Here is a 22,733-nt window from a genome sequence, read left to right as displayed (position 1 = left end):
GCAAACCAGTGAATCTTGAGCCGAAGAGCAAAGTCGTCAGAGAATTCCAATACTCCAGAGCCGAGACCCTCAAGCATCTCACTCCAGATCTGCCCAAACTTCAAGAGGTGCATATCCAGCTTGGATCACTGCGCGGCGAACAAACCTTTGAGCAAGCAATTTTCAAACGCCTGGAGTACTCCGGTGATGCCAGCATGGGTATTGGTGTGTGTGACGTTGCAAAGGAAAGTCTTACGCGGTCAATCATGCCAAAGCGAAACTTCTTGCGTGTGCTCAACGCTCACGGCTGCACGGTCGTCGTGCAAGTCCGCCCGTTTCTCCGTTTCCTGAGGCTAACAGCTCCTGTGGTCCGTCTTCGGATCCCTACCCGGTTGTAAGTCAATGAAGAGACGCCCCCCTCGATTCGGCCCAACACTGACTGCAGCTCCGTAGTATTGTCCAGGGACATTCTCCACTGCCGATTGGGATTTTGCGAATTCACTTTGGGCGCCAGGTATATGAGATGCCGCAGAACCTTCCACGAAATTTTCCAGCCTGGTTCTGATTCTGGTGAAGTTGCACAATGAAGAGAGACAGGATATTGAGGTGTTGGCAACAGGACGAGCACGAATAGAAAGGCCAAGTATTGGCATCACGAAAGAACTGCATACTGAGATAAAGAAGATGACTCCGTCTGCGCAAAAGTGCACAAAGGGGGGCACCAAGTCCTCATGATGTGACACATTGAGCGACGTGAGACATGAGCAAAGCTCAGATTCAGAGCCTCAGAACTTGCCGTGCAGATAGTGCAGCGGTCAGAATGATCACTACCTTGGCACGTTCATATCCGACACTGTCATTTCACGCTGGCCCCTTTTCCAGTCATCCGAGCATCTGGTCTATGAGCCACATTCCAATCCGTGACCGCCGACCCAAATCGAGAGTCCAAATCGTTTCCCGTGACCCTATGCTTTCGCCTCAATCTGATTCCTCGTCCGACGAATACGCCAGTTGATCGACAAGAAGAGTGCCCTCCAGGTCATAGACCTCGGCCTTCAAGTCAGCAAGCTTGCGCCGCTTGAACTCAACAATCTCCTGATAGACTTCTTCGAACTCCTGCTTCCACCACTGCTTCTGCTCGCTGGAGCGTTTGCGTTGTTTGTGCGATGTAGAACTCTTGTCTATCTTTTGCACGACATGCTGCGATTGTCTAAACTCTGTGTTGATGTGGAGAAAACAGCAACAACATGCAACTGTGCAGAGCATGGAATAGGCACGCCAGAAGGCTATAGCAAACGCGTGCCATAAGACCGTAACTGCGACAAGGCAGGAAGCTGTCACGATGCAGTTGTAGTCCGGAAGTAACAAGCGCCAGGTGACAACACCAGGCGACAAACACCAGTCACCTGGCTTCACCCATATGTGACGAGCCTACTCTTCACACTGCGCTGGCACAGTAGAACTTTTCAACTTCAAAGGCCTCTCTCTTGTGAGAACATCAATCGTTGACGGTTTCGAGCTCTCGAAAAGATGCGAGTCGGATATCAAGACCAGACGTGCAGCACGTTCCTAGATTCTGGCTTCCATGAAGATGCCCTTTCAGTCTTCATCCTTAGGCAGGCTAGTGGCCTTTAAGACGGCTTCGTCCTCCACTTTGAACCACTCAAATGAGCTTGCATCCGTGTCTTCATCTTCATCATCGAACACACTGAAGTCGCTTGCGGACCCCGAATTCCCGTCTGCGCCGGGTGTACTTACAGCGCTCTCACTCGACTTATCATCAAATGTTCTGGAGGCATCTTCAAAGTCCACATGCGCCGCTTTCGCAACCGTCAGCATGTTCCCAAGATGGCAGATGAGCAATACGGCTGCTTCTGGGTTCTCAACTACCGCATCGACTGTCTTTGCATAATTGCGATTCCGTGTTTCGTTATCTTCCACTCCAATGGGACACACGTTGTGCCAGCCGCGTCGAAACGACTCAAGCGCAGATGTTAGCTTCGTCAAGAGCCGTGAGCGTCCTAGGGTGGAGTCGGGCATTGAGACCGCCTTCAAGTAAGCTCGAATAAATTGACTTGCGCGATAGCCTCCTCGGTCGAAAGCATCTACGGCAACAGTAATGAGGTCGCTCAGCTCGGGCAGCTCGTACTTGTCGGCCAAGACGAAGAGGTCGAGAAGACCTTCCAGATAAGTGGTCGGTGTTTCCGGCGGCTCGTCCTCTTCACCCTGAAGCAGAACGTGGTCGATATTCAAAGTGTAGAGGTAGATCAGCATTTTTCTCAATGCTTCTGGATCGTCATCTTCTAGATTGATCTCCTTACTCTCGGCCTCCTGTACACGATTCAGCCAAGACATGCCCGTATAAGGCGAGGCAACGTACTGCGAACCCGCCACCGCAGCACAGCTCAAAGAAACGACAACGGGTCGCCAGAACGATGCGGTGGCACCTAAAAACTATCCCACCAGCAGCCTTAATAGTTAGATCAGAGTATCGTTCATCGTCGAACCACGTTGCAATTGGTCCGTTCTCGCCCTTCCCAACATGGCGTCGCTTCTTGGTTGGCGCCGCAACTTCACCCTCAGCTCGTCGCTTGCCCGCTTTCTTCGAGCTTGAAACCATTTCAGAGGCCTCCGAGCTGTCAACTTATGGCTATAATTGCTTGATGATAATAATGGCACGGCCAAAACAAACATCAACAGTGGAAACGCGTGGGGACGTGACGTGTCGTGTAAAGGTTGTTGAGCCATGGGATTGGTGGATGAGTGAGACAGAGGCAGCCTCGCCTGCACCCCTGTAGGCTGCAAGGCTGTCCTCCTGAACCCCTCTAGTCCAACAATACCAGTGAAAACTCGAGACATAAAGGACTGTCGACCACTCGTCAACGTCAATGTGGTTCGTTGTTACTGCTGGAAGCCTCGTCCCAACACCCAAGAAGGCAAGTGCTCAGGTAAGCGAGCTTCCTTACTCATACCTTATTCACTACCTCTTGCCGTTATGGCAATTGGCCTATGTACTCCGTTAAGTCATCAAACACCGGCGAGGCAACCGAGACAAGGACCAATACCACCGACGCATTTGAGCGACATGCTACGCCGTCCAACGCCGACCAACGCCGAGATGCTTACTTGCAAATGCATCCCTCAAGAGCCAAGCATCGTCTGGAAGTGCTCGGACTTCAGCACCTACTGCATTGGGAAATTCCAGAGCCTACAACTCCGACAAGGCGACCTAGCTTCGGAGCCGCTATGGGTTTGCCTACCGACTTCAGCCATTGCACTGTCCGATGTATCACATTTTGGATGTTCACAGAACGTGCGAGAGATGGTTAGAGTCACAGAATGGTGCTGAACACTACAGCAATGACATCGATGTGGATGAGCGACGGCTATAAGCCCGCGCCTCTCACGTCTGGCGGATGGGTATAAGTAGCGGGTTCCCAGCGCGTCGTGAGAAGGAAGCAGTTGTTCAAATCAACACCATCAAGAATTCCCGACCCAAGTCCAGAAACCGACGAATTTCTTCCCAGCAAGTTTCAGCAACCGCAATGGCCACCAACAAGCCCCATGTTCTGGTGGTCCTGTCTTCTGCCAAACCTGGCTGGTTCCTGGTACGTACCCTTCCACGTTTATCGAATACGACCCACTGCTCCCAACAATCACGAATTCCTCTGAGCCTGGCACAGACAGCTGCTAATACAACTTGTTGACAGCCCGAGCTCGCGCACCCATACCACATCTTAGCACCGCACTGCACCATCACCATAGCCTCCCACCTCGGCGGCGCCGCTCCGCTCGACCCCCTCTCCATCTCCAGCTACGGCGAGGACGCCATCTGCGCCGAATTCATGAAGTCGCACGCCGACCTCTACGCCAACACGGCCAAGCTCGAGGATCTCATCCCGCGCGCCGAGGCCGGCGAGTTCGACGCCATCTTCTACGTGGGCGGTTACGGCCCCATGTTCGACATCGTGGACTCCCCTGCCTCCGCCAAGATCATTCAGGTGCTGTACGCGAACAAGAAGCTGTTGACGGGTGTATGCCATGGTCCCGCCGCGTTTGCGCATGTGAACAAACCGAGCACTCAGGAACCACTTTTGAAAGGCCACAAGGTGACTGGTGTGAGCAACAAGGAGTGCGAGCTGTTGTTCCCAGTGAGTGGGATCGTGGAGCCGTGGAGCGTGGAGGATGAGTTGGCGAAGGCCACCGCTGGTGGCTACTCCAAGGCCGCGGAGCCGTACGGCGTGGAGGTAGTCTTGAGCAAGGGTGAGGATGGGAGAACTTTCGTGACGGGGCAGAACCCCTCTAGTGGGCTGGGTGTTGGGAAGGCGGTCTACAAGGAGCTGTTCGGCAAGGACTATGAGGAATGAGGGACAGCGCTGACGGCGTCAGCGCTGGTCCTCGATCTTTCATTCAGGCGATAGTTACAGTAGTGTACCAACCACGGTCGTTCCCGTTCCGGGACTGTTCAAGCAGGATGCCGACTGATTAGCACCCTAAGTGTTCGAGCATGATCAGCGCCCTTCGAACAAGGTCTACTTTCCCAAAAGGCTCTCTAGTCGGATATCTATCACCAAATGCCTTGTGCTCTTCATAGCTTAGCTTTCTCCTTCGCTCCCCCAGTCACCTTGCTTAAGTCCACACTGGCCTCACCCCCAACCTGACATAGCTCACAGTCATCCCCCACCACCCCGTTGACCCATTGATACACCACAAAGTCCACCCTCCTCGTCCCAACGACAATCATGGGGCTGTGCCACGTTCCCGCCGCATACGTGACCGCCTGGTCGCCTCGCGCAACAAAGGCCTCCATCCGGTCCAGATCTGGTGGGTTTCTGATGCCGTCTCGGACCTGACCCTCCAGCGTCGGCGCAGAGACAACGAGATAGAACGTGTCCTCTGAGTTCGCCAGGCCGGTGGGGACGAAGGTCTGGCTCGTGTAGGGGTGGCGCTCGATGTGCGTGACAGGAAAGGCAGCGGTCGGTTTGCGGGGAAAGGAGCAGAAGAGCGACATGCTCGGCCTGACGGTGGAAGGAGAAGTTGAAGAGGCGTAGTTGTTGGTGAGGGTAGAGATGGTTGGTGATTTGAGGGCCGAGCGTTGATTGGCCGACTCTGGTGCCATCTGCTCGGGATAGCGGGGTTGTGGAATGTCGGAGGGATGTGACTGTAGGTCGGATTCAAGAGGTGAGGTAACGCATGTGCCATAGCGGGCGTATGTGGTGGGTGTGAATGGCTTGGGTGTTATGACAAGGGTGGAAGAAGTTGGAGTGAGAGTCGCAGATATGGGTATGGCCATGGTAGGTAGTGGACGGTAGTGGATGCGGGGCTTTGGGAGCGCGGCGAACGGAATTTGACGGCTTCAAGATTTTGGATGGGGTTCGGCAAGCCGTCTTGAACGCACAAAGGAGTCGCAATGCGTGTTGGGCGGACGATCCAGATGGCTTGCTGTAATATATAGCTAACAAACACCATTTCAGCGAACGACATCGGCAGAGAATCGAGGTTCTTGGCGTCGGCTATTGGCTGATGTCTACTCAAATGTCCGTAACTTCAGCACTCTCGTGGGGTTCAGCATAGCCGGATCGTGGGGCTAGCAATTGCAATGGATCTAACTCTTACCTGTAAGAATCACGAGCATCTGCTCTAATATATGATGGTAACTGGTGCGGTGGCCGGCATCGGGACGTAGTCTGAGCGAATTGCTTGGGGCACGCCCCGGTATTGCTCGAACCATGGGCAGCTGCTCTCGAAAGGAGACCAGTATAGCCCTCACCTGTGCAGCATAAAGCTGAAGTATTCTCGAGAAGATATAGGAGACCCAGGCCAAGGTCAGTGACGGCGAAGAACCATCAGGCAGTAAATGCTGACGGCACTCCACCAGACCGTGTCGATTGGCTCGACGCGCCAAGCTAGTCCTCAATTGCCGTCGGCGCGTCTACGACTCGACTCTTCCACCTCACCCCGCGGTCTGTACACTACATCCTTGGCCAGCAAACGGCGTCTGTCTGCTTCTTGCCGACAACCTACTCCCCCGCGTCAGCGAGCCCAACGCTCAGTAATCCACCAGATCCCGCCAACCCTAACGATGCCTCCATCCCGCAACGCCAAATCCCGAACGCGCTCTCCCTCCACATCTACGGCTGGGGGACTCAAACGCCGCGCCCATCTATCCCCACAGACGCTCTCAGTCTCCTCAAATCGTGTCCTCAAAACATGGCGCCCTCTCCCAACCCCCACGCAAGACCGCATCCGCACCCTCCTCCTGGCCATCCAATCGCAAACCCAATCCGCTCGTCGCTCCTCCAAAGCCTCTGGCCGCAACGGCAAAGGCCCGAGCAACCCCAACAAACTCGACTTGACCGACGACGACTACGATGAGATGGTGCAAGCCCTAGTTTCCAAGCTAGTGGTCCGCCTACCCAAGATGACCTTCCCAGCCGCAAGAAGCAAAGCCAACAGCGCGGCCGCAGCCGCAGCTCACGATCTCGATTTCGACTACGAGGCCACGCTGCACCGCACTGCCGTGCTGTCTGCGCAGCTGTCAGAAGCGACACAATCATCGAAACTGCTGCGGGCGAGCATCCGCAAGGAAGAACAAAACCTCAGAGCGGAGAAGGCGGAACTGGACGCTCTGGCGGAGAATCTGAAGAGGGGGACGCAGGCGCAGCGAACGCAGGAGAAGCGGCTGCATCCATTGGCGAGGCAGTTGGGTGGTGGGCGCAGTGCCAAGGTTGAGGATGGGGAGGAAGGGGTCGCGGATCAGATGCTTGGGACTGCGAGGCGAAGACACGTGGTCGAAGCACCGCTGGGCAAGGCGGAGATCGAAGGTGATGCGGATTTAGAAGATCTGATGAAGCAACTGGGTAGTCATCTGGGGAGTATGGCGACGAACACGGCGAGCTTGCAGGGAATGCGCAGGGAATTGGGTCGCGCCGAGGTAGCAATACGCGCATTCGCGTGGCAGCGGCTGGGGAGGGACAAATACCTACGGGTAATGGACGTACAATGACGAAAGGATCCTGAAAAGGACGCTTTACGAGCAGACGTTCTTCAACGCAGCATGATTAGCCCGGTGGAGAATTCGACATGAGTCCAAGCAGTTATCTCGTACGATCCCATGTATCAAAGGCTCGTTCACCGGTACCCACGAACTTTCTGATGACCCGGCACGAGGCCGATCGCGATGAGCGAAAAACACATTACAAGCATTCTCAACATCCTGTGCGTATATTTACTATGGTCCGCGTTCTCGTATGCTTGCATTCAGAGTGACAAACAGTCCCCCGCTCCAAACCGTGCAACCCTGTTTCCAAACTTGGGGTATCAAAGACGTGCAAAACTCCGTGCGCGTTACGAATCCTCGATTGCCTGAGATGAAAACGCATCACATGACTACCATGACACTTTAGCACGACTGTTGTATCTCAACATGACTGATATCGACCGTTGCCAAACATCGTGGGCTTCTGCAGGCGTCCAAACCCGCCAACTTTCATCAAGCCGGCTTTTAGGCTGTGGGGGTCGTCGTGGTCCCTGTGTTCCTAGGGAACTCCCCCGGCATGTGGAGATCGCTGATGGTGCTGACGCTCTTTGAAGTTAGCGTCTTCTCTAGGCCGGGTCTGCTCGAATATTCAGTCGGCGCGGTTGTCTGGGTGCTAATCGTATTGATGTCGGTGTTAGTGCTTGCTGTAGGTGCGGTGGATGCCGCGCCTGTCGGTGGTTCGGTAGTGGTCGTCGTGGCTGTTATGGGGATGGGGATGGGAATGGGTGGTGATGAAGTTCCGTACTCGGGTATGGGAGACGCTGCATCCATTTGACGCTCGGAATTGTCGATGTTCTCTATTACTGGGCGAGCCGGCTCCGTCTCCTGTTTATTCTGGTGATGGTGAGAAGCGCTACCAATAACGGCACCGCCGGCTGCTCCTGCAGCCATGGGAGCCATCCAGTCGCCATACTGGCTCTGATTCTCGGCCCCTGCCGATTGTGGGAAGAGGTTCGGGTGGGCACCTTGGGTATATTGCTGGCCGGCAGCAGCAGCAGGTTGAGGAAGCTCGGAAGGCTTCTCCTGTGCGTTGTTGAAAGGAATGGCAGAGCCAGGAAGTGTGCTAGCATGCGCTATTACGTCGCGATCGGAACTGCCTCCGCTACTAGGCGAAACCGGTGCTTGTAAGCCTCGTTGTACGTTGAGATCAGATGGAAATCGCCCACCTGGTGATGGTCTTTGCTGTGGTCGCCAGCCTGCTTCGGAGCTTTTCTCTGCGAGTCCGGTAGCGCCAGTCGCCGTTGTCATGCCGTCTGCGAATGAGTTGCCACGGATGGATTGCTCGCCTGCGAACGCCTGACGGTCGGCCTCGTCATCTTCCAGAGCACCTTCTGAGCTTCCACCGATGCTGGGTGCTTTCAGGCTACTGCCTGACATGGAGCGAGCATGGGTCCGACGAACAAAGTCATTGCGAGCTTCTCCAGTCTTCTCGGTGAGCTCTTTGACATCTGAGTACCAGGCCAGCATTGTATCATATGTCTCAGCACGGAAGACCCAGGAGTGGCCACGGTGCATTGATCCACTCTGGCGACCTTTGAGCATAAATTTGTGTGAAGAAGATCCCGGCTCTGAGTGCGAACCGATCTTCTGTTCGGGCAGGTAGAGAGACATGACAGGGGATTGAGAAGCCAGCCTGTCGGCTGACTTGAACTCGTGGAGATGGGTAGGAGACAGGATATACCTGATTTTGGTCAGCTATGCAGACGGAGGTAAAGAAATCCACGTACCAGCCCGGAGTGTAGTTCTTAAGATACTTGCTCTTTCGCTCGAGCATGCCGCTTCGAACCTCCAATGCGGCAGGGTGGTCCTTGCCTGGATAGGTGATGTGCTCGACCTGGCGAACGGGATTCCTGGGGTCAACCATCTGGTGGTTGTTTGTTACGAATGTATCCCACTCCATATCCTTGCTGATGGCGAGAGGACCTTCGCGTAGCTTCTCTGCAGTATCATAGAAATCGTCTGCTTCGCGTCGCATAATGCCGGCGAGCACAGTATAAGCCTTCTGTATCTCGCCAACCACGATGGACTCGAGTTCTCGGCCAGAAGCCTCGAGGTTGAGATATGCCTTGAACTGTTAGCTTTTCCCAGATAGACGGAGAAGAGGCGACATACCCTGTGCAAGTAGTTTTCTTCGTCGATCTGCCTTTCGACCTGACGATCAACGTTCATCTTGACGATGAACGGGTCTCCCTTTCCGGTGGTTGCGGAAGCGTCGTGATCAACCAGTCCGAGTGCTTCTTGATAGGCGCGGATTGCTCTCTTGGTCTGCTCCTGCTCCTTATCGACCGAGTTCTTGAAATCTCCAGACAGGCTCTTAATCTCTTTGATCTTCTGCTGCAAATCGCTTCGCAGGCCAGTAAGCTGCATGATCACTTCGTTTTCGAGGTCCTTGGCTTTGTTGGCCTCACTAATCGCTTGCTTGTGGAAATCGCGCAGGATATATGCAGCATCGCCGAGACCACCGCTAGTCACAAAGTTCGATGGAATCGTGGTGTTGTTGATAATGTTGGACGCAGAGAGTAGAGTTTTCGAACGGACTTCGTAAGATTTATGCAAGTCGCGGAAGTAGTTGATGAGATCCTTCAGTACCTTGCGCCAGGCTAGGCATGTCAGAACGCGTACGTTAGATCAAGTCATGGACTTACATTGGAATCTGTTCGCAAGTAGTTCGGTGGGGTTGCCGACAGTTGGAACTGGGCAGTAAAATGCGCTGTTGCTTTCCTCCGACTCATATTTCTCCTTCTCACCGAGCTTCATGCTACGAACCGAGCCCGCGTAGCTGCTCTTCCTGCTATTGCTTCGTTTAAGGCTGGTTCCGCGCAGCGATGCCTTCTTCTTAAGAGTACCACCTCGGGATATGGCGGTAGCAGACTGGGACATCTGCGAGTTGCTCCGTTGAAGCACAGAGCTTCGCTCACCGGCGCCCGGATGCGCATCACCGTGAAAGTCCTCATTTTGGGATAGAGCAGAGGTGGGACGGGGAGCACCAGCAGAGTGCTCGAGGCCTGTGCCTGCGGGAGCAGTGGATCCAGCATATGACAACCTGGACTGTGTTCGGTCGAGCTCATTGATGGGCGCTGCTGAGGAGCTGTAGCCCCCAGATGCGGGGGTCTGCGGACGAGACATGGCGAGTGCAGTTCCACTCTTTGTTTACTGCGCAATTGATAAACAAGTTTGAGGCGAGAATCAATCGAGTCGCGAACAGTAGCTAACGAGATGGGCGCATTGTGTGACAAAGGCTAACGGCGGACCAGAAGGATAAAAGAAAGAGGACGATTGATCGGTGTGCAGCTGTCGACGAGGGAGCAATAGAATGCTTAGACAGCTAGGCAAAGTCGGTGGGTGGAGGAGAAGAGGAAGGCAGGTGATGTTGCAAGCCCAGAAAGTGGATGACGTAGAGCGGTGATGAAGCGATTTGGGTGTCCTTGGTCTGGGGCCGCCCTCAATGATAATTGTAGCACGGCTGTGACCTCAAGGGTAAGGTCGCGGTATAACCGGCAGTCAAGCAGAGTCAGTCTAGGAGCTTCCTCAGCTTCGGTGTGGTCGAGCGGCTGAGCTTGAGCAGCTGTTTGGTTGCTGGAGCTGGCGGATGGAGCATTGGGCCCCAGAACAAGAGGGTGGGAGGGGTGCTACAACAGTCTAGGCGCTATAGCCGCTACTAGATCGACATGCCCCAATCTCTCGTTGCCCATCAAGCCACAACCTTCGTCATCTAGACTACTGCACCATTTTGGGGTTGCATGTGCTCTTGTCCTTGACTCTGCCGTGACAAATTTGTGCAAGCGTCCCGATGACTGCCGAGGACAGACACGATGAAGATGTTGTTTTGCTGAGAACAAGCTGAGAAGTGATGCTTGCGAACAGCAAATTCCCCGAGCTGTCAATAGCCCATCGACCCGGCAGTGAACGGCCGAAATAGTTACGCTCTGGGCGCAAATCAGCGTCGATTTGCGAGCTTCGAGTCCCCACGCGAATCGTCGACCTGCGCTTGACAGTCCACGCAACACCCCGGTCTTCCAAGAATGCCCCAATGTATAGACGGCATGCAGACAAACGGCTAAACAGCTGTTCTCCCGGTGTTAGACTGCATTTTATGGCAATTCGTAACGAAGAGGCGCCAACATCGCTGTGTCAGAGACCTGGCTGACGCTATCTTGCGGGCTCGACAGCCTAGCCTCGCCGCCACAACTGCTTGTGGCATGTTCCGGCTTTCCGGCCAGTCATCTCGGCGTAGGTAGCCAATGTGTATTCTTGTCGTACTATTGTAGGTAGATGTCTACAGGTAGATATATGCGCACGCAATTCTAGCGAGCGGGAAAAATAACCGCTATTTTCAGAGTCTCCCCGGAACGGCACTCTTACTGATGCTGTTGAGCTGTCAGGTGACATGCTTTCCCCATGCAATTGGCGTAGTCAGCACAATGGCAAACACTTCTGGCAAAACTGGCTTCGTCGATGTGCGTATTGACGAAGCTTTGACAGCCTCGCGAGTGATCGATCTTGATTTGGTATTTACATTTCGTCCTGCTTCTGATCTGGCCACGCGTTTCAGATAGCACTCGTTTCTATTCCAGCCTGCTTCTTGCGTTCATAGTATGGAGGCTGAACTTCGATACCGTAGTTGTCTGAAATTCGCTGCGCGCGGCGCTCATTGTAGCCTGGGGGGTAGATGCCTGTGATAATTAGTGATGTTACAGTGACAAGGTTGAAGCTGGCATACCTCTGCCCTCACCAATCTCGTTGACCATCTCCTGGTATGGTCGTCTGAATCTTCGTCGATGCTCTTCTTTCCGTGCAATACGCTCCTCGGGAGTCTCACCCGTCGCATAGACCTGGCCACCTGCAAACGAAAGCCCACCCATAACAGCACCAGCGAAGAGTGCGGTTCCGATGACAGAAGGAAATGTGCGGCCTTGAACAAAATCAGCGTTTGCATTATCGTTCTCGTAGATCGACTTACGACGCAGACCCAGTAAGGCACCTGTAGCGGCACCACCGTAGAAGTGGTTCCAGAAGTCCTCCTTCTCCCTTAGGTTACCGGAAGCTGTGCTAATAAAGGCATACGATGCTCCAGCTCCAGCTGTCTGAATGTTAGCAAACTGCTCGTCCGCGGGAACTAGGTAATGCATACTGGCCCAAACAGTCGTTCCACCGTACCTCGAGAACACGCCAAAAACGCCGACTTGTTGTCTAGACAGGGTATTTTGCACAGTGGAGAGAAATAGACCAGCCGCACCAGTTGTCAGCGAGACTTCCACCGTCCTGCTAATGACATCTTTGGGTTCAAATGTGACCTCCTCTTCAGGACCACTGACCAGCTCCGTCGGGTCGGCCATGGCAACTCGATCGCGCGCAAGGAGGGACTTGTCGGAGCTCAGATCATCAATGTTCGACCCTTGCCCTCGCTGAGGTCGGCTGGGGTAGTATGTGCGATTGTGCTTGCGATTGAAGAAGCTGTATGTCAGTAGTGGTGCAAGCTTGCGGTTGAATGAGTCTCCGCAATTGCGGTTTAGCCGGGCTTGGCATGGTCAGTTAGCTGGTCTCGCGCTTGCCCAGGCGCGTGGCAGGTGCAGGTGCAGGTGCTCCCAATGACGACTCGTCCGCAGCTGCCTCGAGATTGACACTTCAAGGCTTCAGCATTCACGGGCTCAATTCAAATCCTTGGGATGAGGCGACACGCATGACGACGCCTCTCCCTCAGCCTCTTCTCAGTCTTTGTCTATATTGATGATCATGTAATACTGCTCACACCCTGTCCTTAGTCCCTTATTCCTCGCCACTTTATCCGCCTTGGTCTACCTTCACTGCCTTGTAAATCCCGCTGCCTGCAAATCCATTCATTTACAACATAGCTCATCTTTCTCGCAGCTTCCCTAGATGCTGCTCGCCCTTGCCGACCCTATACGAACCAGCAGGAGCCGCCGTACGCGGCTTGTCCGCCCCCCAGTTCCTCACTCCGCGACTTGCCTTGCATGGCCGGCGTTCAGGCGCATATGACATCGTTCCATCAGTTAAAGGGCCCGGGTATGCCTGACCAGTCCCATAGATAGAGGCCATGATGTTGACCGTTGCTTCAGGCCGATGTGCGCCCACGCTTCTCGAAGACCTGACCCTCCACAATCTTGATCGGCCGTCTCCTCCAGGCTTCAATCTCATCCGGGACAATGTCCTCAGCTTCTCTCGGGGCCAGACCCTAAGCGCTTTCCTTCATCCCCATAATTGTCGCCATGTGTTCTGGACAAAGCCGCGACAGTCAGACTTGCCAGCACTTGATGAGCTGCCGGACTCGCATACAAAATGGTCCGTTGCAGCGGTCTGCGGAAAGTGTCGGACACACCTGAACCTCAACATAGACTACTCGGATGGATGGCAGCCATCCCCATGTCCTAATACCGAAAATCCACTGCACCACTTCGTTCGAGCGCAATGGAAGGAAGCTGCCGCGAGGCGCGTTTGGGAAGAGAGGATGTTGGGTAGTCCAGCAGAAATCACGGTTTTCCAATGTTCCGCAAAAGGCTGCTCTGCCAGACTGACTGTCCGATATACCCCTCCGGTGCTTCAAGACGACGTTGTCCACACCTTGACTGATCGGGAAATCCTGAGACAGCGATCCGAGGCCGCATTCAAGGCAAATGAGGGTAACACCCAAGGCATGAAGCAGCCTACCATTATCGATGTCCTCAGCGATCTTCGGGTGTACATCTCCAATGCCTGGAATAAGGGCCAGGCGCGGAGAGCCATTAACATGACAAATAAGCGGTTCATGGTCCGCTTTGGACCGAACGGCGATGCATGTAAAGAAGTGCTCGAAACGTTGCGCTTTCAGAGGGATGTTGCCAACAACTGCTGGCAAGTGCCCGAACCAGATTTCACCGACTCCAGTCCCCTACAAGATCCTGTCAATCTCTTTCTGGATGATGTAGAGCATGAGCTGCTAGCATTGATGCTTAGCCGTCCGGCGGAAGAGCTCCAAAATCTTAATGACCTGCGTGCTGGTCCATTGGCAACTCGAGATCTCCAGCGACTTTGTTCGGCTCAAGATTATGAGACAGCTATGTTCAGCCGTACTAACAAGGCCGATCCCTCTCAGCGTCCCGCTGCGTATGTTGGCCTGGGAATCGTTCCAGATGCGGCCGACAGGCTTATTCAGTATGCATATCAGCGTCAAGTCGCCAACGACGAAAGCAACGTACCTTATTATTTCGAGTTCTTGCGCGACATCGCACTCGAGAGGAGGAGTGAGATCCTGCAAACGGAGGTCAGCATGGAAGAGTCGATGGGTCGCTTCTCTGCGAAGGCTCTTGAGCAGGCTTTCTCGTCGTTCGGTATCTCGAGACATGATACACTTGACGACGACAACATCATTGGTATGTTTCAATCAAGGGCAATGGATATGCCGGCGCATGAAAGTGAACTCCGACAAAGCCTGCGCATTGTCGGGGCATGGCGTCGGAGCCACAAGATCCTCGCTATTGCCGACAATGGTAAGCCCCTATTCTCCTGGTAAGGGGTAGGTTGATATCTGACAATTAGCAGTCATGAACACACACGAGCAAGCGCTGCAATTCCTAGGTGCCGATCCCGCTGTTTCAGATGATTACATTCAAGCTCTCTTCACTTCCAAGGTATGTTGGCCTCCATACGCAACTTCGCGTTTGCCTTGGCGTGTCATTAACGTAATGTAGATTGTGGAGAACAAAGCCATGGAAGAGCAAGCCAAAAAAGCTGTTCGCCTGATCGCTCAAAACCGCAACAGTATCCTTCTCAACAGGTGGATCAACTCTAATTTCTCCGGCGACCTCAATATGTTGGCACCCGAAGGCTACCAGGCGCTCAGTTTGAACGAAGACGTTGACGACGAGACGGTGAAGGTCAGCTATGAATTCAATATTATGGAACAGCCTGAAAATCGAGAGTACTATGCGAAGGCATTGGAGGCCATTGCCATCCAACGGAACAGCTTTGTCTTGAGAGACCTACTCCAAGGGACTGCCCGTCCAACACAAGAAGTGGTCGGTCGAGATGACGAACCTGTTGGTCTCGACAATATTGGCAACACCTGTTACCTCAATAGTCTGCTCCAGTTTCTCTTTACCGTGGCCGAGCTTCGGAGAATCGTCCTTGACTTCGACCAGTTCAAGATGGATATCACGGATGCAAAGATGGCCAACAAAAAAGTTGGGCAACGTCAAGTCACCAGACGTGAGGTCCAGACTGCGCAAGACTTTGTCAACAATCTTGGTCAACTCTTTCGAGGCATGATCGAGTCCTCAAGCTCCACCATCAAACCAGCAAAGGAGTTGGCGCGTCTCACTCTGGAAACGCATGGGGCTCAAGAGAGGATGCGGCGAAGATCCACTCTGATGAGTGATCGCCCTAGCTTGGGCCATCTCGACAGCCAACCAGTGTTCGGTCCCCAGCCAAATCCTGACCAAAAACAAGCTCCTGTGATGGAAGATTCTACCGTAATGGAATCTCCTGCTCAAGAAGAGCCAACTGCGATGCAAGTCGATGACCCAAATCAGAACAGCGACTCTTCTCTTCAGTATGACAAGAGCGACAATTCTAGCGAGGCGACCCTTGTATCAAGGCCCGCAACCCCAGGAACTCCAGTTACGGTGGAGCAACAGAAAGAGTTATTGGACAACAAGGAGAACCTGTCGCCAACGAAGCTGGATGAATCTCCGAAGCATGGAGACCTCGAAGGGGAGCATCCCGAACCGCTGGCGCCCGCATCGCCCTCCAAAGTCAATTCACAAGCCGGAGCATTAGCCAAACATCAAAAGGACAGAGAACCATATACAGATACCGTGGAGCCTATTGAAGCCACACCGAAGTATGCTCCTCCGCCTGGCAAACCGCCTCCAGTCCCACCTCGGAAACCAGCCGAGCCCACCACCGACATTCTCGAAGAGTATGCCCGACAACAAGACGTGACTGAAGTGATAGCGCACTGTCTTTTTCAATTTTCTTGCGCTATTCGTGGTACAGGCGTCGATGCCTCCGGCGAACAACTCGATGAAGTACACGATACCTTCTTTGGACAAAATGTCATCCACACGGTTCCTGAGAAGGAGGCTCCTGCGCCAATTCAGTTCAATAACATCATCACTCGTGTTGCCAACAAGCCCAAGGATGTTTATGATGCCCTTGACAGTGAACTAGATCTCACAGAACGTGAGGGTGGCTCAAAGGCATTCATCTCGATCTCAAGGCTACCACCAATCTTCAGTATGGCTCTTGACCGAGTAGCTTGGGACAAGACTGCTAAGAGGCCAATGAAGCAAGATGATCACGTCCAAATTCCCGAAAGGATCTACTTAGATCGGTATCTCGAAGCTGAACCGAACTCTAATCTCATGGAGCGCCGTAAGCAGAGTTGGGCCATGAAGTCAGAACTTGCAGGACTCATCGATCGTCGCGACAAGCTGGAGACCAAGGTTGCCAATGGGCGTGATCTGCCTACGTTGTTTGCAGATGCAAAGTTGGCGCTGGAATACTTGCAGACCAATCCCGACTTCACCTCTCCAGACTCAGACTCCGACGAAGATCTGGAACGGCTACTCGATCCAACGATCGCCGTAGCACTGGGGGCGCTTGCAGATGATCTGGCGGTTGAGCTCAAGTCCGTGAATACGCGGATTGCGTATATTGAGCAACAGTTGAAGGAGTCGTTCGCCGATATGCGTGAGCACCCGTACCGTCTACACGCTGCTTTCTTCCATCGCGGCGGCGCAACTGGAGGCCACTACTGGGTCTACATCTTCGACCATGTGAAAGAATGTTGGCGTCGTTACAACGACGATCATGTCAATGTTGTTAGTGACCTCAATGAATTGTTCGGCAAACCTGACGGGACATCTGGTACTCCGAACCCCTACTTCTTGGTTTATGTGCGTGAGGACAAGGCAAAGTCTCTCGTCGAGACCGTCAAGCGGGATATTGTGTACTCGGCTCCCGATGGCCCTCCACCTAGTGCCCAATTAGGTCACTCGGATGCAGAAGCGTGGAAGTCTGACTCTTGGGCCGGCAATAGACAACCTCAGAGCCAAATGGAAGCCATGCCTCCTGGAGCCGGTCAGGAAATGATGGAAATCAATGGCGGCGTGGGCGCCTGGAACAGTGAGTGCTCTGACTCTGGCTCTAGCCTTCAAAAAGACAGGCACGGCGTGGAGGACAAGTTCGGGGCTTGGGATAACAGTCAGCTGACCACCGATCGAAGGATCAACTGGTGATAGCGAGCGAATGCCGGACGACTTTGCACCGCTACTTTAGCCGGTGATCATTACAGCACCTTCCGGGCACTTTTGGCAGCGAGCGAAGCGGGTGTGTCAGACTAGACACGGCCATTAGTACCTGGTAAGTAGTCACTACAGAAGCGAGAAACCATGGCTTGTCCACGAATAATATTGTACTTTTCTCAACCCCAGCCGTTCACTTGCTTATTCTCTACCGACCCGTTCGCGAGAGAAGGGCGTGAGCCTCCTGGCGGTCAGGCATCCATTTCAAGACGTCGCGTATCGCGGGTCCTTGTATTAAACATGACCGTCAATCTCAACCGCTCCGTGATCTTATCAGCGCTGTATCGATCATTTTCGTATGACCGAAAGCTGTGGAGGTTACGTGGACGCCTGCTCTTGCTCGTGATCTGTCAGATGAGGTGGCGAGACTGGCGCATGATCGATGACCCGTGAGTAAGCGGATATGTTGCCGGACAATCCGACATGAGGTCCATAAGCCCAAAAATGTTGATTGACAAGATCAACCAGCGGCATACATATCCCATGGTGTACCCTATCTACTAACCTTGCGGCTCCGGTGACCGATGACCGAGAAGGCTCTATCCGATTGAGCAGATGCTGTCACAAATGCCATCTTGGCGGAAGAGCAGGATTTGACTATCATGCGGAAGACTTGCTCGCAGTCGGAGACTCAACTTGAGACGCCAGCCATATCCAGCGAAAACATTACACTCTGAGATCGCTGAACAGCCTGTTGGCCACCTTCGTCGCTGGTTTCGGCACGATCTCTTGACCGAGGTGCACATGTATCCATCACCAATACATGCGCCAACCGCTCAATTGGCCTCCTCCACTTCCTCCTGCGAAGATGATGCTCATTGCCAAAAGATGCTACTCGCCCAACCACTTTCATCGAAAAGCCTCCTCGTATCCTCCTCCTCCTTTCCACCATCAGATCTCCGGCCATCACCTCCAGTACACTCGCTCCGACCAGCGTCGCTCCTCTCTCTACCCTCAGAAATCCGCACTCAGATCTACCATCACCTCTTCCATCAAAGCACACTACCTCTTCAGTCCTGGATTCCCATCGGCGTCCATCATCCACATGCTCACCTTGGCGTTGTCGCGGTGGCGACCGTGTCCCGCCTTCTCCGTGCCGAAGCATTGCCCCTTTTCTGGCGTTTGTGCCGAGTCGAGATGCTCGATGGGCTGAAGCTACTGAGGCGTTTGGGAGAGCTCTCGGGCTCAAGTTTGCGCCATAGAGGTCGAGTCACCGACGCAGGCACAGTGCCTCCAGCCCGGATCTGCTACCAGCCAACGGCCGTTAGATACGATGGCATCGGGCTGTTGTTCGACACCACGAAATTGCAGCTCATAGAGATTGAGGCCCACAGAGCCTGGATGAACCAGACCTCATTCCTGGAAGTGGCGAAGACGTTTCCGGTTGCGAGAGATGTGAGAATAAAGTGTTCGATCGGCGAGCAGTATGAGCTGGCTGAGGGGCCATGGCATTTCGGAAGTCTGAGAGGGAAGCCTGGAGAGATGATTGCCTTTATCGTAAGCGATCGAATGAGTAGGGGCGAAGGGCCGATGGGAGAGGTTGTCGCCTGGGTGGAGGAGGCTTCACCTACGGCGGATGCTGGGATGGAGGAGTGGTGGCTTCGGGCAAGGGTGCAGATCAGGATGAAGATCTTCGCAACCGTCAGAGGTATGGGTTTGGGTTGTGGCAGCGGCGTGCAGCGAGAGCTGGGCATCCTGGTCGTTGAGGTTAGAAGAGGTACCGCGAGCAGTGGTTTCGTCAAGAGGCTGTGGTTCGAAATTGGGGCGGAACGGCTACTGTTCGAGTGTGATGAGGCTAAGCGCTAATGAAGGGCTAGTACTAAGTCCTTGCAACCAGTCGAGGTTCATGTCGACAGGCGACATCGTCTCCCAAGCGACCAACCACCTACATTGGGACGGAGGATTGGGGCTATGTTTTGCATCGAAGTCGAGAGTCCACTCCGTGTGCAGGATCGCATTGACGACACCTGTAGAAGATTGTGGTACGCCCTAAGCATAGTGTTGTTCACCTTTAGCGACAGCACCGGAGCAAACCAGCTCGCACCCAGGTCGAGGACTCAACCGGTGTCGCTTGCAGTGAGAACTCACTGCAGCAAGAACTTTGGGATCGAAGCTGCTGATTGAGCGGTTTCGATGTCCTGGGCGGGCAGCAGCCTCTGCGTCCGCTGCTGGCACTGATACTCGTTCTCATCCCGTTGGCTTTGCACTCTCTGCGTGAGCTGAATCTATCGTGCATTCATACTTACGCATTGGACAACTGACGGATAAATGTATCCCATCTTATTTCAGCCCCGATTACATACCGTACGATTCGCTGACACTCTTTCCCACGAAAACGTCTACAGTCACAATGGACATAACCAAAATCCTGGAACTTGCGGGTTCGCTTATTGCCTACATCGTGATCGTCCTTTATTCAGTATACGTCCCGCACAAATTGTAAGCACCTGTCAAGGGTAAGATAATATTCAAGACGAAGCGGTCGTCGCCCTTCGCCCGTATACCTGCCGAGATGCGAATTAGAATCTACGAGGAGCTCTTCAAGAACCAAACTATCAAATTCGAGGTGTCCTCTGGAACAACGATCCGGTTGGCTCCCAAAGTCAACAGATCCAGAATTGAGCACCAGTTTGCCATCATCTCCACATCTCGACGGTATCGGATCGAAGCCATGCCAGTTCTTCGGCGACTAGTTACCGTGGATCTTCACAAGCACACTAGGAATCCATTTCCCGCGCTTCCAACTACCGGAGCATTTGCAGCCCGTCGAGTACAGCGTTTCGAGGTGGCCATACCGCACAACCTTGGCCTACGCGGATCAATATATTACGTCTCTTCCCCGACATGAGACATTGCATCTTGACAGCAAATAGAAATACAAGCCGGCGACTACCTAACGGAGAGCTGTCCGGCCTAGTCAAGGGCAGGTACATGGCGCATGCTGTTTTACATTCTCCCGAGATTCAAAGAGCACTTGTGACGATGACCAATTACGGTTCGCTTTACGGATAACTGTTACAGAAGGCAGCGGCGGAGCTTACAGCGCAGGCTTGCGGTACCCTGCCAATAGATATCAATATTAAGCTGCGACCTTTTTCCGCTGACTTGTCGCACTGCGTTGGACTTGAGTGCACTTATGACGGTCGATATGGGAATGGATTCGAAGCTTACATCGAGGTGGTTAGATTATTTGCCTCCGAGCCCTATTGAAAGATCTTTGTAAGAGTCACTCGGGATAGTGTGAGAGGAGCTTCGGAACAAATAGGTGTCAACTGTGATTCTCTATGTACAACGATTCAGTACTTGCAGGAGCAAGTCCAGAACCAACACAATCTTCCACGCGAGTTGCGTGGGAGATTGTGTGCCAAGTGTCTTGACCCCTGAGACCTCGGAGTCCTTGGCAGTAGAGGGCTGTAGCGCCTCGTTGCCTTGTCTGGTCTCGGCAATCGTGACAATATTCTGATCCAGGACAGAACACCAGCCTGAACGTACCCACGAATATGCTGCTTATTGAGCTGCAAGGTGAGGAAATCTGCTTGAAGATGCTAGAGCGGGCATCAACCGAGTCTAGCACATGGGCTCCGCCAGGATTTTAAAATGTGGTATAGGACGCTCTTGATAACTTCGACTGTACGGTAGCATTCCTCGTCATCATGAGGACCAAGACCATCCGGTCTATGGCCATTGCCAGCATCTACACCGAGATCGAGGCTCCAGGATCTTGAAAGAGAAGACGAGGTCCCATTTATACGTGTTGAAGATCACGTCTATAACTGTGTAACCAGTAGTCCATGAATGACACATCCTTTTGCAGGACACCGAGAAAGGTATTCGGATGACACCGCCCTCTATAGAAAACCTGAGATGATGCATAAACCAGCACCGACCGAGGCCGTAGCACTTCAAAAGCACTGGACAACACTACAAGGGTACACTTATTGAGTCCAAGACATCTGTCCTCGTTTATATAATGTACGGAGGTGTGTCATCTGCTGGTCTGCCCTAGCCTCCTTCCCAGAATTAACGACCCTGGCCAGCCTGAGAAGGGGCAGGCCACTTGCCGCTGTCGGAGTCAGACAGGCTTGAGAATAAGCTTGGCTCGTCATCAGTGCACCGAACATGCATCTGGCCTGAGCCATCAAAGCCGAACGCAGAGCGCGTGGTTTGGGTATGCAAGGCAAACGCTTGGCAGGGGCGAGGCTGAGGGGTTCGACTTGGACTTTGACCAATCATAGCTTCGCGTTTTGGAGGTTGCCTTGTGCAAGTTGTGCCTACGGAAGCCGGACATAGCGACGTGGCCCGGACCGAGCGGACTTGACGCGTCAGCGAGGGGTCTCCGCCGTTAGGGCAGAGACTCTTGGCTTGTCGTGCTATAGAGGCATCCTCCAGGTGCGCAGAGGATGGGTGCTGCGAAGGCGTCATGAGCATAGAAATGGTGGGAGTACCCTTACGGCTTTCAGCTGAAGGCATCGAGCGTTACGGGGTGTGCACGACATCGGACGTGCAGAACGGTGACGAACGTGGAAGTTGAAGTCGCGGAATTTTTTATTCAAATCCTAGCCTGCTAATAACACATGATGTCCACTGCTGGGCATTGGTCAAATTCCATGAACCGATTGACCGTCTTGATTTAATCGCCCGATCATTCTTCTGGTTGAGTAAATATACCGATGCGCATCCGATGAAACTGTGGCAGCTTTGGAATGACAACCGCCATCAACGCCATAAAATTCACAATAAAGTACGTCAGGTCGTAGTGGGTATAGTGGGTGCTCAACAGAAAAAGCCCTATCGGCACTGACAACAGGAACTTCTTGGCCGGCGTGTACTGGTCACCGTTATCGATCTGCTCCCACATGTTGAGGTTGTCGTATGCTCCGGCGTTGAATTCGAATGGTACGCCTCGAACGTAGTGGAACATGAGGTAAGAGCCAGCCATGTAGGTAATGTTCGTTAACGTCCATGAGAGCTCTTGCGTCACGCCGGGAATGACATCAAACAGGATCTTTAGCCCGATAATGAGGACGGGATGAATAGTCCACGCTCCTAGCAAAAAGTCAGCCGGTGTCTTCCGAGCGGAAATAAGGCTACGCACCTTTTGCGTTGACCCATTGTGAGTTCAAGTTGGGCAGTGCTGACTGATCTGCAAGCTGTTCTTGTGACTCTGCCGGCTCCTGGTATATGATGCTGCTAGATCTCCTCCGGCGTCCAGTTTTCGCTGAGCTCATGTTGGCGTTGTAAGATGTCGACTCGGCTGCTGGGTCTTTGGCATCGGCTGTGAAGGAGATCGTTCTCTGGAGAGTGATTTGGGACATAGGTCTCGAAACCTGCGGATCGGGGTCTCTGCGAACTCTGTCAGCACACCGCGCTTGGGCTGGTGGTACATTTCTGGGGGATGCTCACAAAATCAGAGG

General features: G+C 53.4%; 8 protein-coding genes across 8 annotated transcripts; 3 read left to right on the top strand and 5 right to left on the bottom strand.

The window, feature by feature from the left end:
• Nucleotides 1-1,578: 1,578 nt before the first annotated feature.
• Nucleotides 1,579-2,334, bottom strand: HMPREF1541_08305 (uncharacterized protein; the record flags this gene model as incomplete). Its single annotated transcript, XM_008722624.1, has 1 exon — nucleotides 1,579-2,334. The coding sequence occupies one exon, from the start codon at nucleotides 2,332-2,334 to the stop codon at nucleotides 1,579-1,581; it is 756 nt and encodes a 251-aa protein (XP_008720846.1).
• Nucleotides 2,335-3,524: 1,190 nt separating this feature from the next.
• On the top strand, nucleotides 3,525-4,346 carry HMPREF1541_08304 (uncharacterized protein; the record flags this gene model as incomplete). Its single annotated transcript, XM_008722623.1, has 2 exons — nucleotides 3,525-3,587; nucleotides 3,690-4,346. 2 exons carry the CDS (start codon nucleotides 3,525-3,527, stop codon nucleotides 4,344-4,346), a joined length of 720 nt encoding a protein of 239 aa, XP_008720845.1.
• A 221-nt stretch (nucleotides 4,347-4,567) lies between these two features.
• HMPREF1541_08303 (uncharacterized protein) lies at nucleotides 4,568-5,272 on the bottom strand (the record flags this gene model as incomplete). Its single annotated transcript, XM_008722622.1, has 1 exon — nucleotides 4,568-5,272. One exon carries the CDS (start codon nucleotides 5,270-5,272, stop codon nucleotides 4,568-4,570), a length of 705 nt encoding a protein of 234 aa, XP_008720844.1.
• Nucleotides 5,273-6,061: 789 nt separating this feature from the next.
• On the top strand, nucleotides 6,062-6,985 carry HMPREF1541_08302 (uncharacterized protein; the record flags this gene model as incomplete). Its single annotated transcript, XM_008722621.1, has 1 exon — nucleotides 6,062-6,985. The coding sequence occupies one exon, from the start codon at nucleotides 6,062-6,064 to the stop codon at nucleotides 6,983-6,985; it is 924 nt and encodes a 307-aa protein (XP_008720843.1).
• Nucleotides 6,986-7,483: 498 nt separating this feature from the next.
• Nucleotides 7,484-10,144, bottom strand: HMPREF1541_08301 (uncharacterized protein; the record flags this gene model as incomplete). Its single annotated transcript, XM_008722620.1, has 4 exons — nucleotides 7,484-8,699; nucleotides 8,746-9,083; nucleotides 9,131-9,618; nucleotides 9,664-10,144. The coding sequence occupies 4 exons, from the start codon at nucleotides 10,142-10,144 to the stop codon at nucleotides 7,484-7,486; spliced, it is 2,523 nt and encodes an 840-aa protein (XP_008720842.1).
• A 1,422-nt stretch (nucleotides 10,145-11,566) lies between these two features.
• HMPREF1541_08300 (uncharacterized protein) lies at nucleotides 11,567-12,354 on the bottom strand (the record flags this gene model as incomplete). The annotated part of the gene is made up of 4 exons (XM_008722619.1): nucleotides 11,567-11,691; nucleotides 11,739-11,930; nucleotides 11,979-12,098; nucleotides 12,150-12,354. 4 exons carry the CDS (start codon nucleotides 12,352-12,354, stop codon nucleotides 11,567-11,569), a joined length of 642 nt encoding a protein of 213 aa, XP_008720841.1.
• Nucleotides 12,355-13,073: 719 nt separating this feature from the next.
• HMPREF1541_08299 (uncharacterized protein) lies at nucleotides 13,074-17,253 on the top strand (the record flags this gene model as incomplete). The annotated part of the gene is made up of 3 exons (XM_008722618.1): nucleotides 13,074-14,502; nucleotides 14,555-14,643; nucleotides 14,704-17,253. 3 exons carry the CDS (start codon nucleotides 13,074-13,076, stop codon nucleotides 17,251-17,253), a joined length of 4,068 nt encoding a protein of 1,355 aa, XP_008720840.1.
• A 4,708-nt stretch (nucleotides 17,254-21,961) lies between these two features.
• HMPREF1541_08298 (uncharacterized protein) lies at nucleotides 21,962-22,547 on the bottom strand (the record flags this gene model as incomplete). Its single annotated transcript, XM_008722617.1, has 2 exons — nucleotides 21,962-22,365; nucleotides 22,415-22,547. The coding sequence occupies 2 exons, from the start codon at nucleotides 22,545-22,547 to the stop codon at nucleotides 21,962-21,964; spliced, it is 537 nt and encodes a 178-aa protein (XP_008720839.1).
• Nucleotides 22,548-22,733: the final 186 nt, after the last annotated feature.

This window comes from Cyphellophora europaea, assembly GCF_000365145.1.
Source record: "Cyphellophora europaea CBS 101466 unplaced genomic scaffold supercont1.8, whole genome shotgun sequence".
In the NCBI taxonomy this organism is placed as follows: Eukaryota; Fungi; Ascomycota; class Eurotiomycetes; order Chaetothyriales; family Cyphellophoraceae; genus Cyphellophora; species Cyphellophora europaea.
Note: the sequence above shows the minus strand (reverse complement) of the source record. Positions and strands in the feature narration are given on the sequence as shown.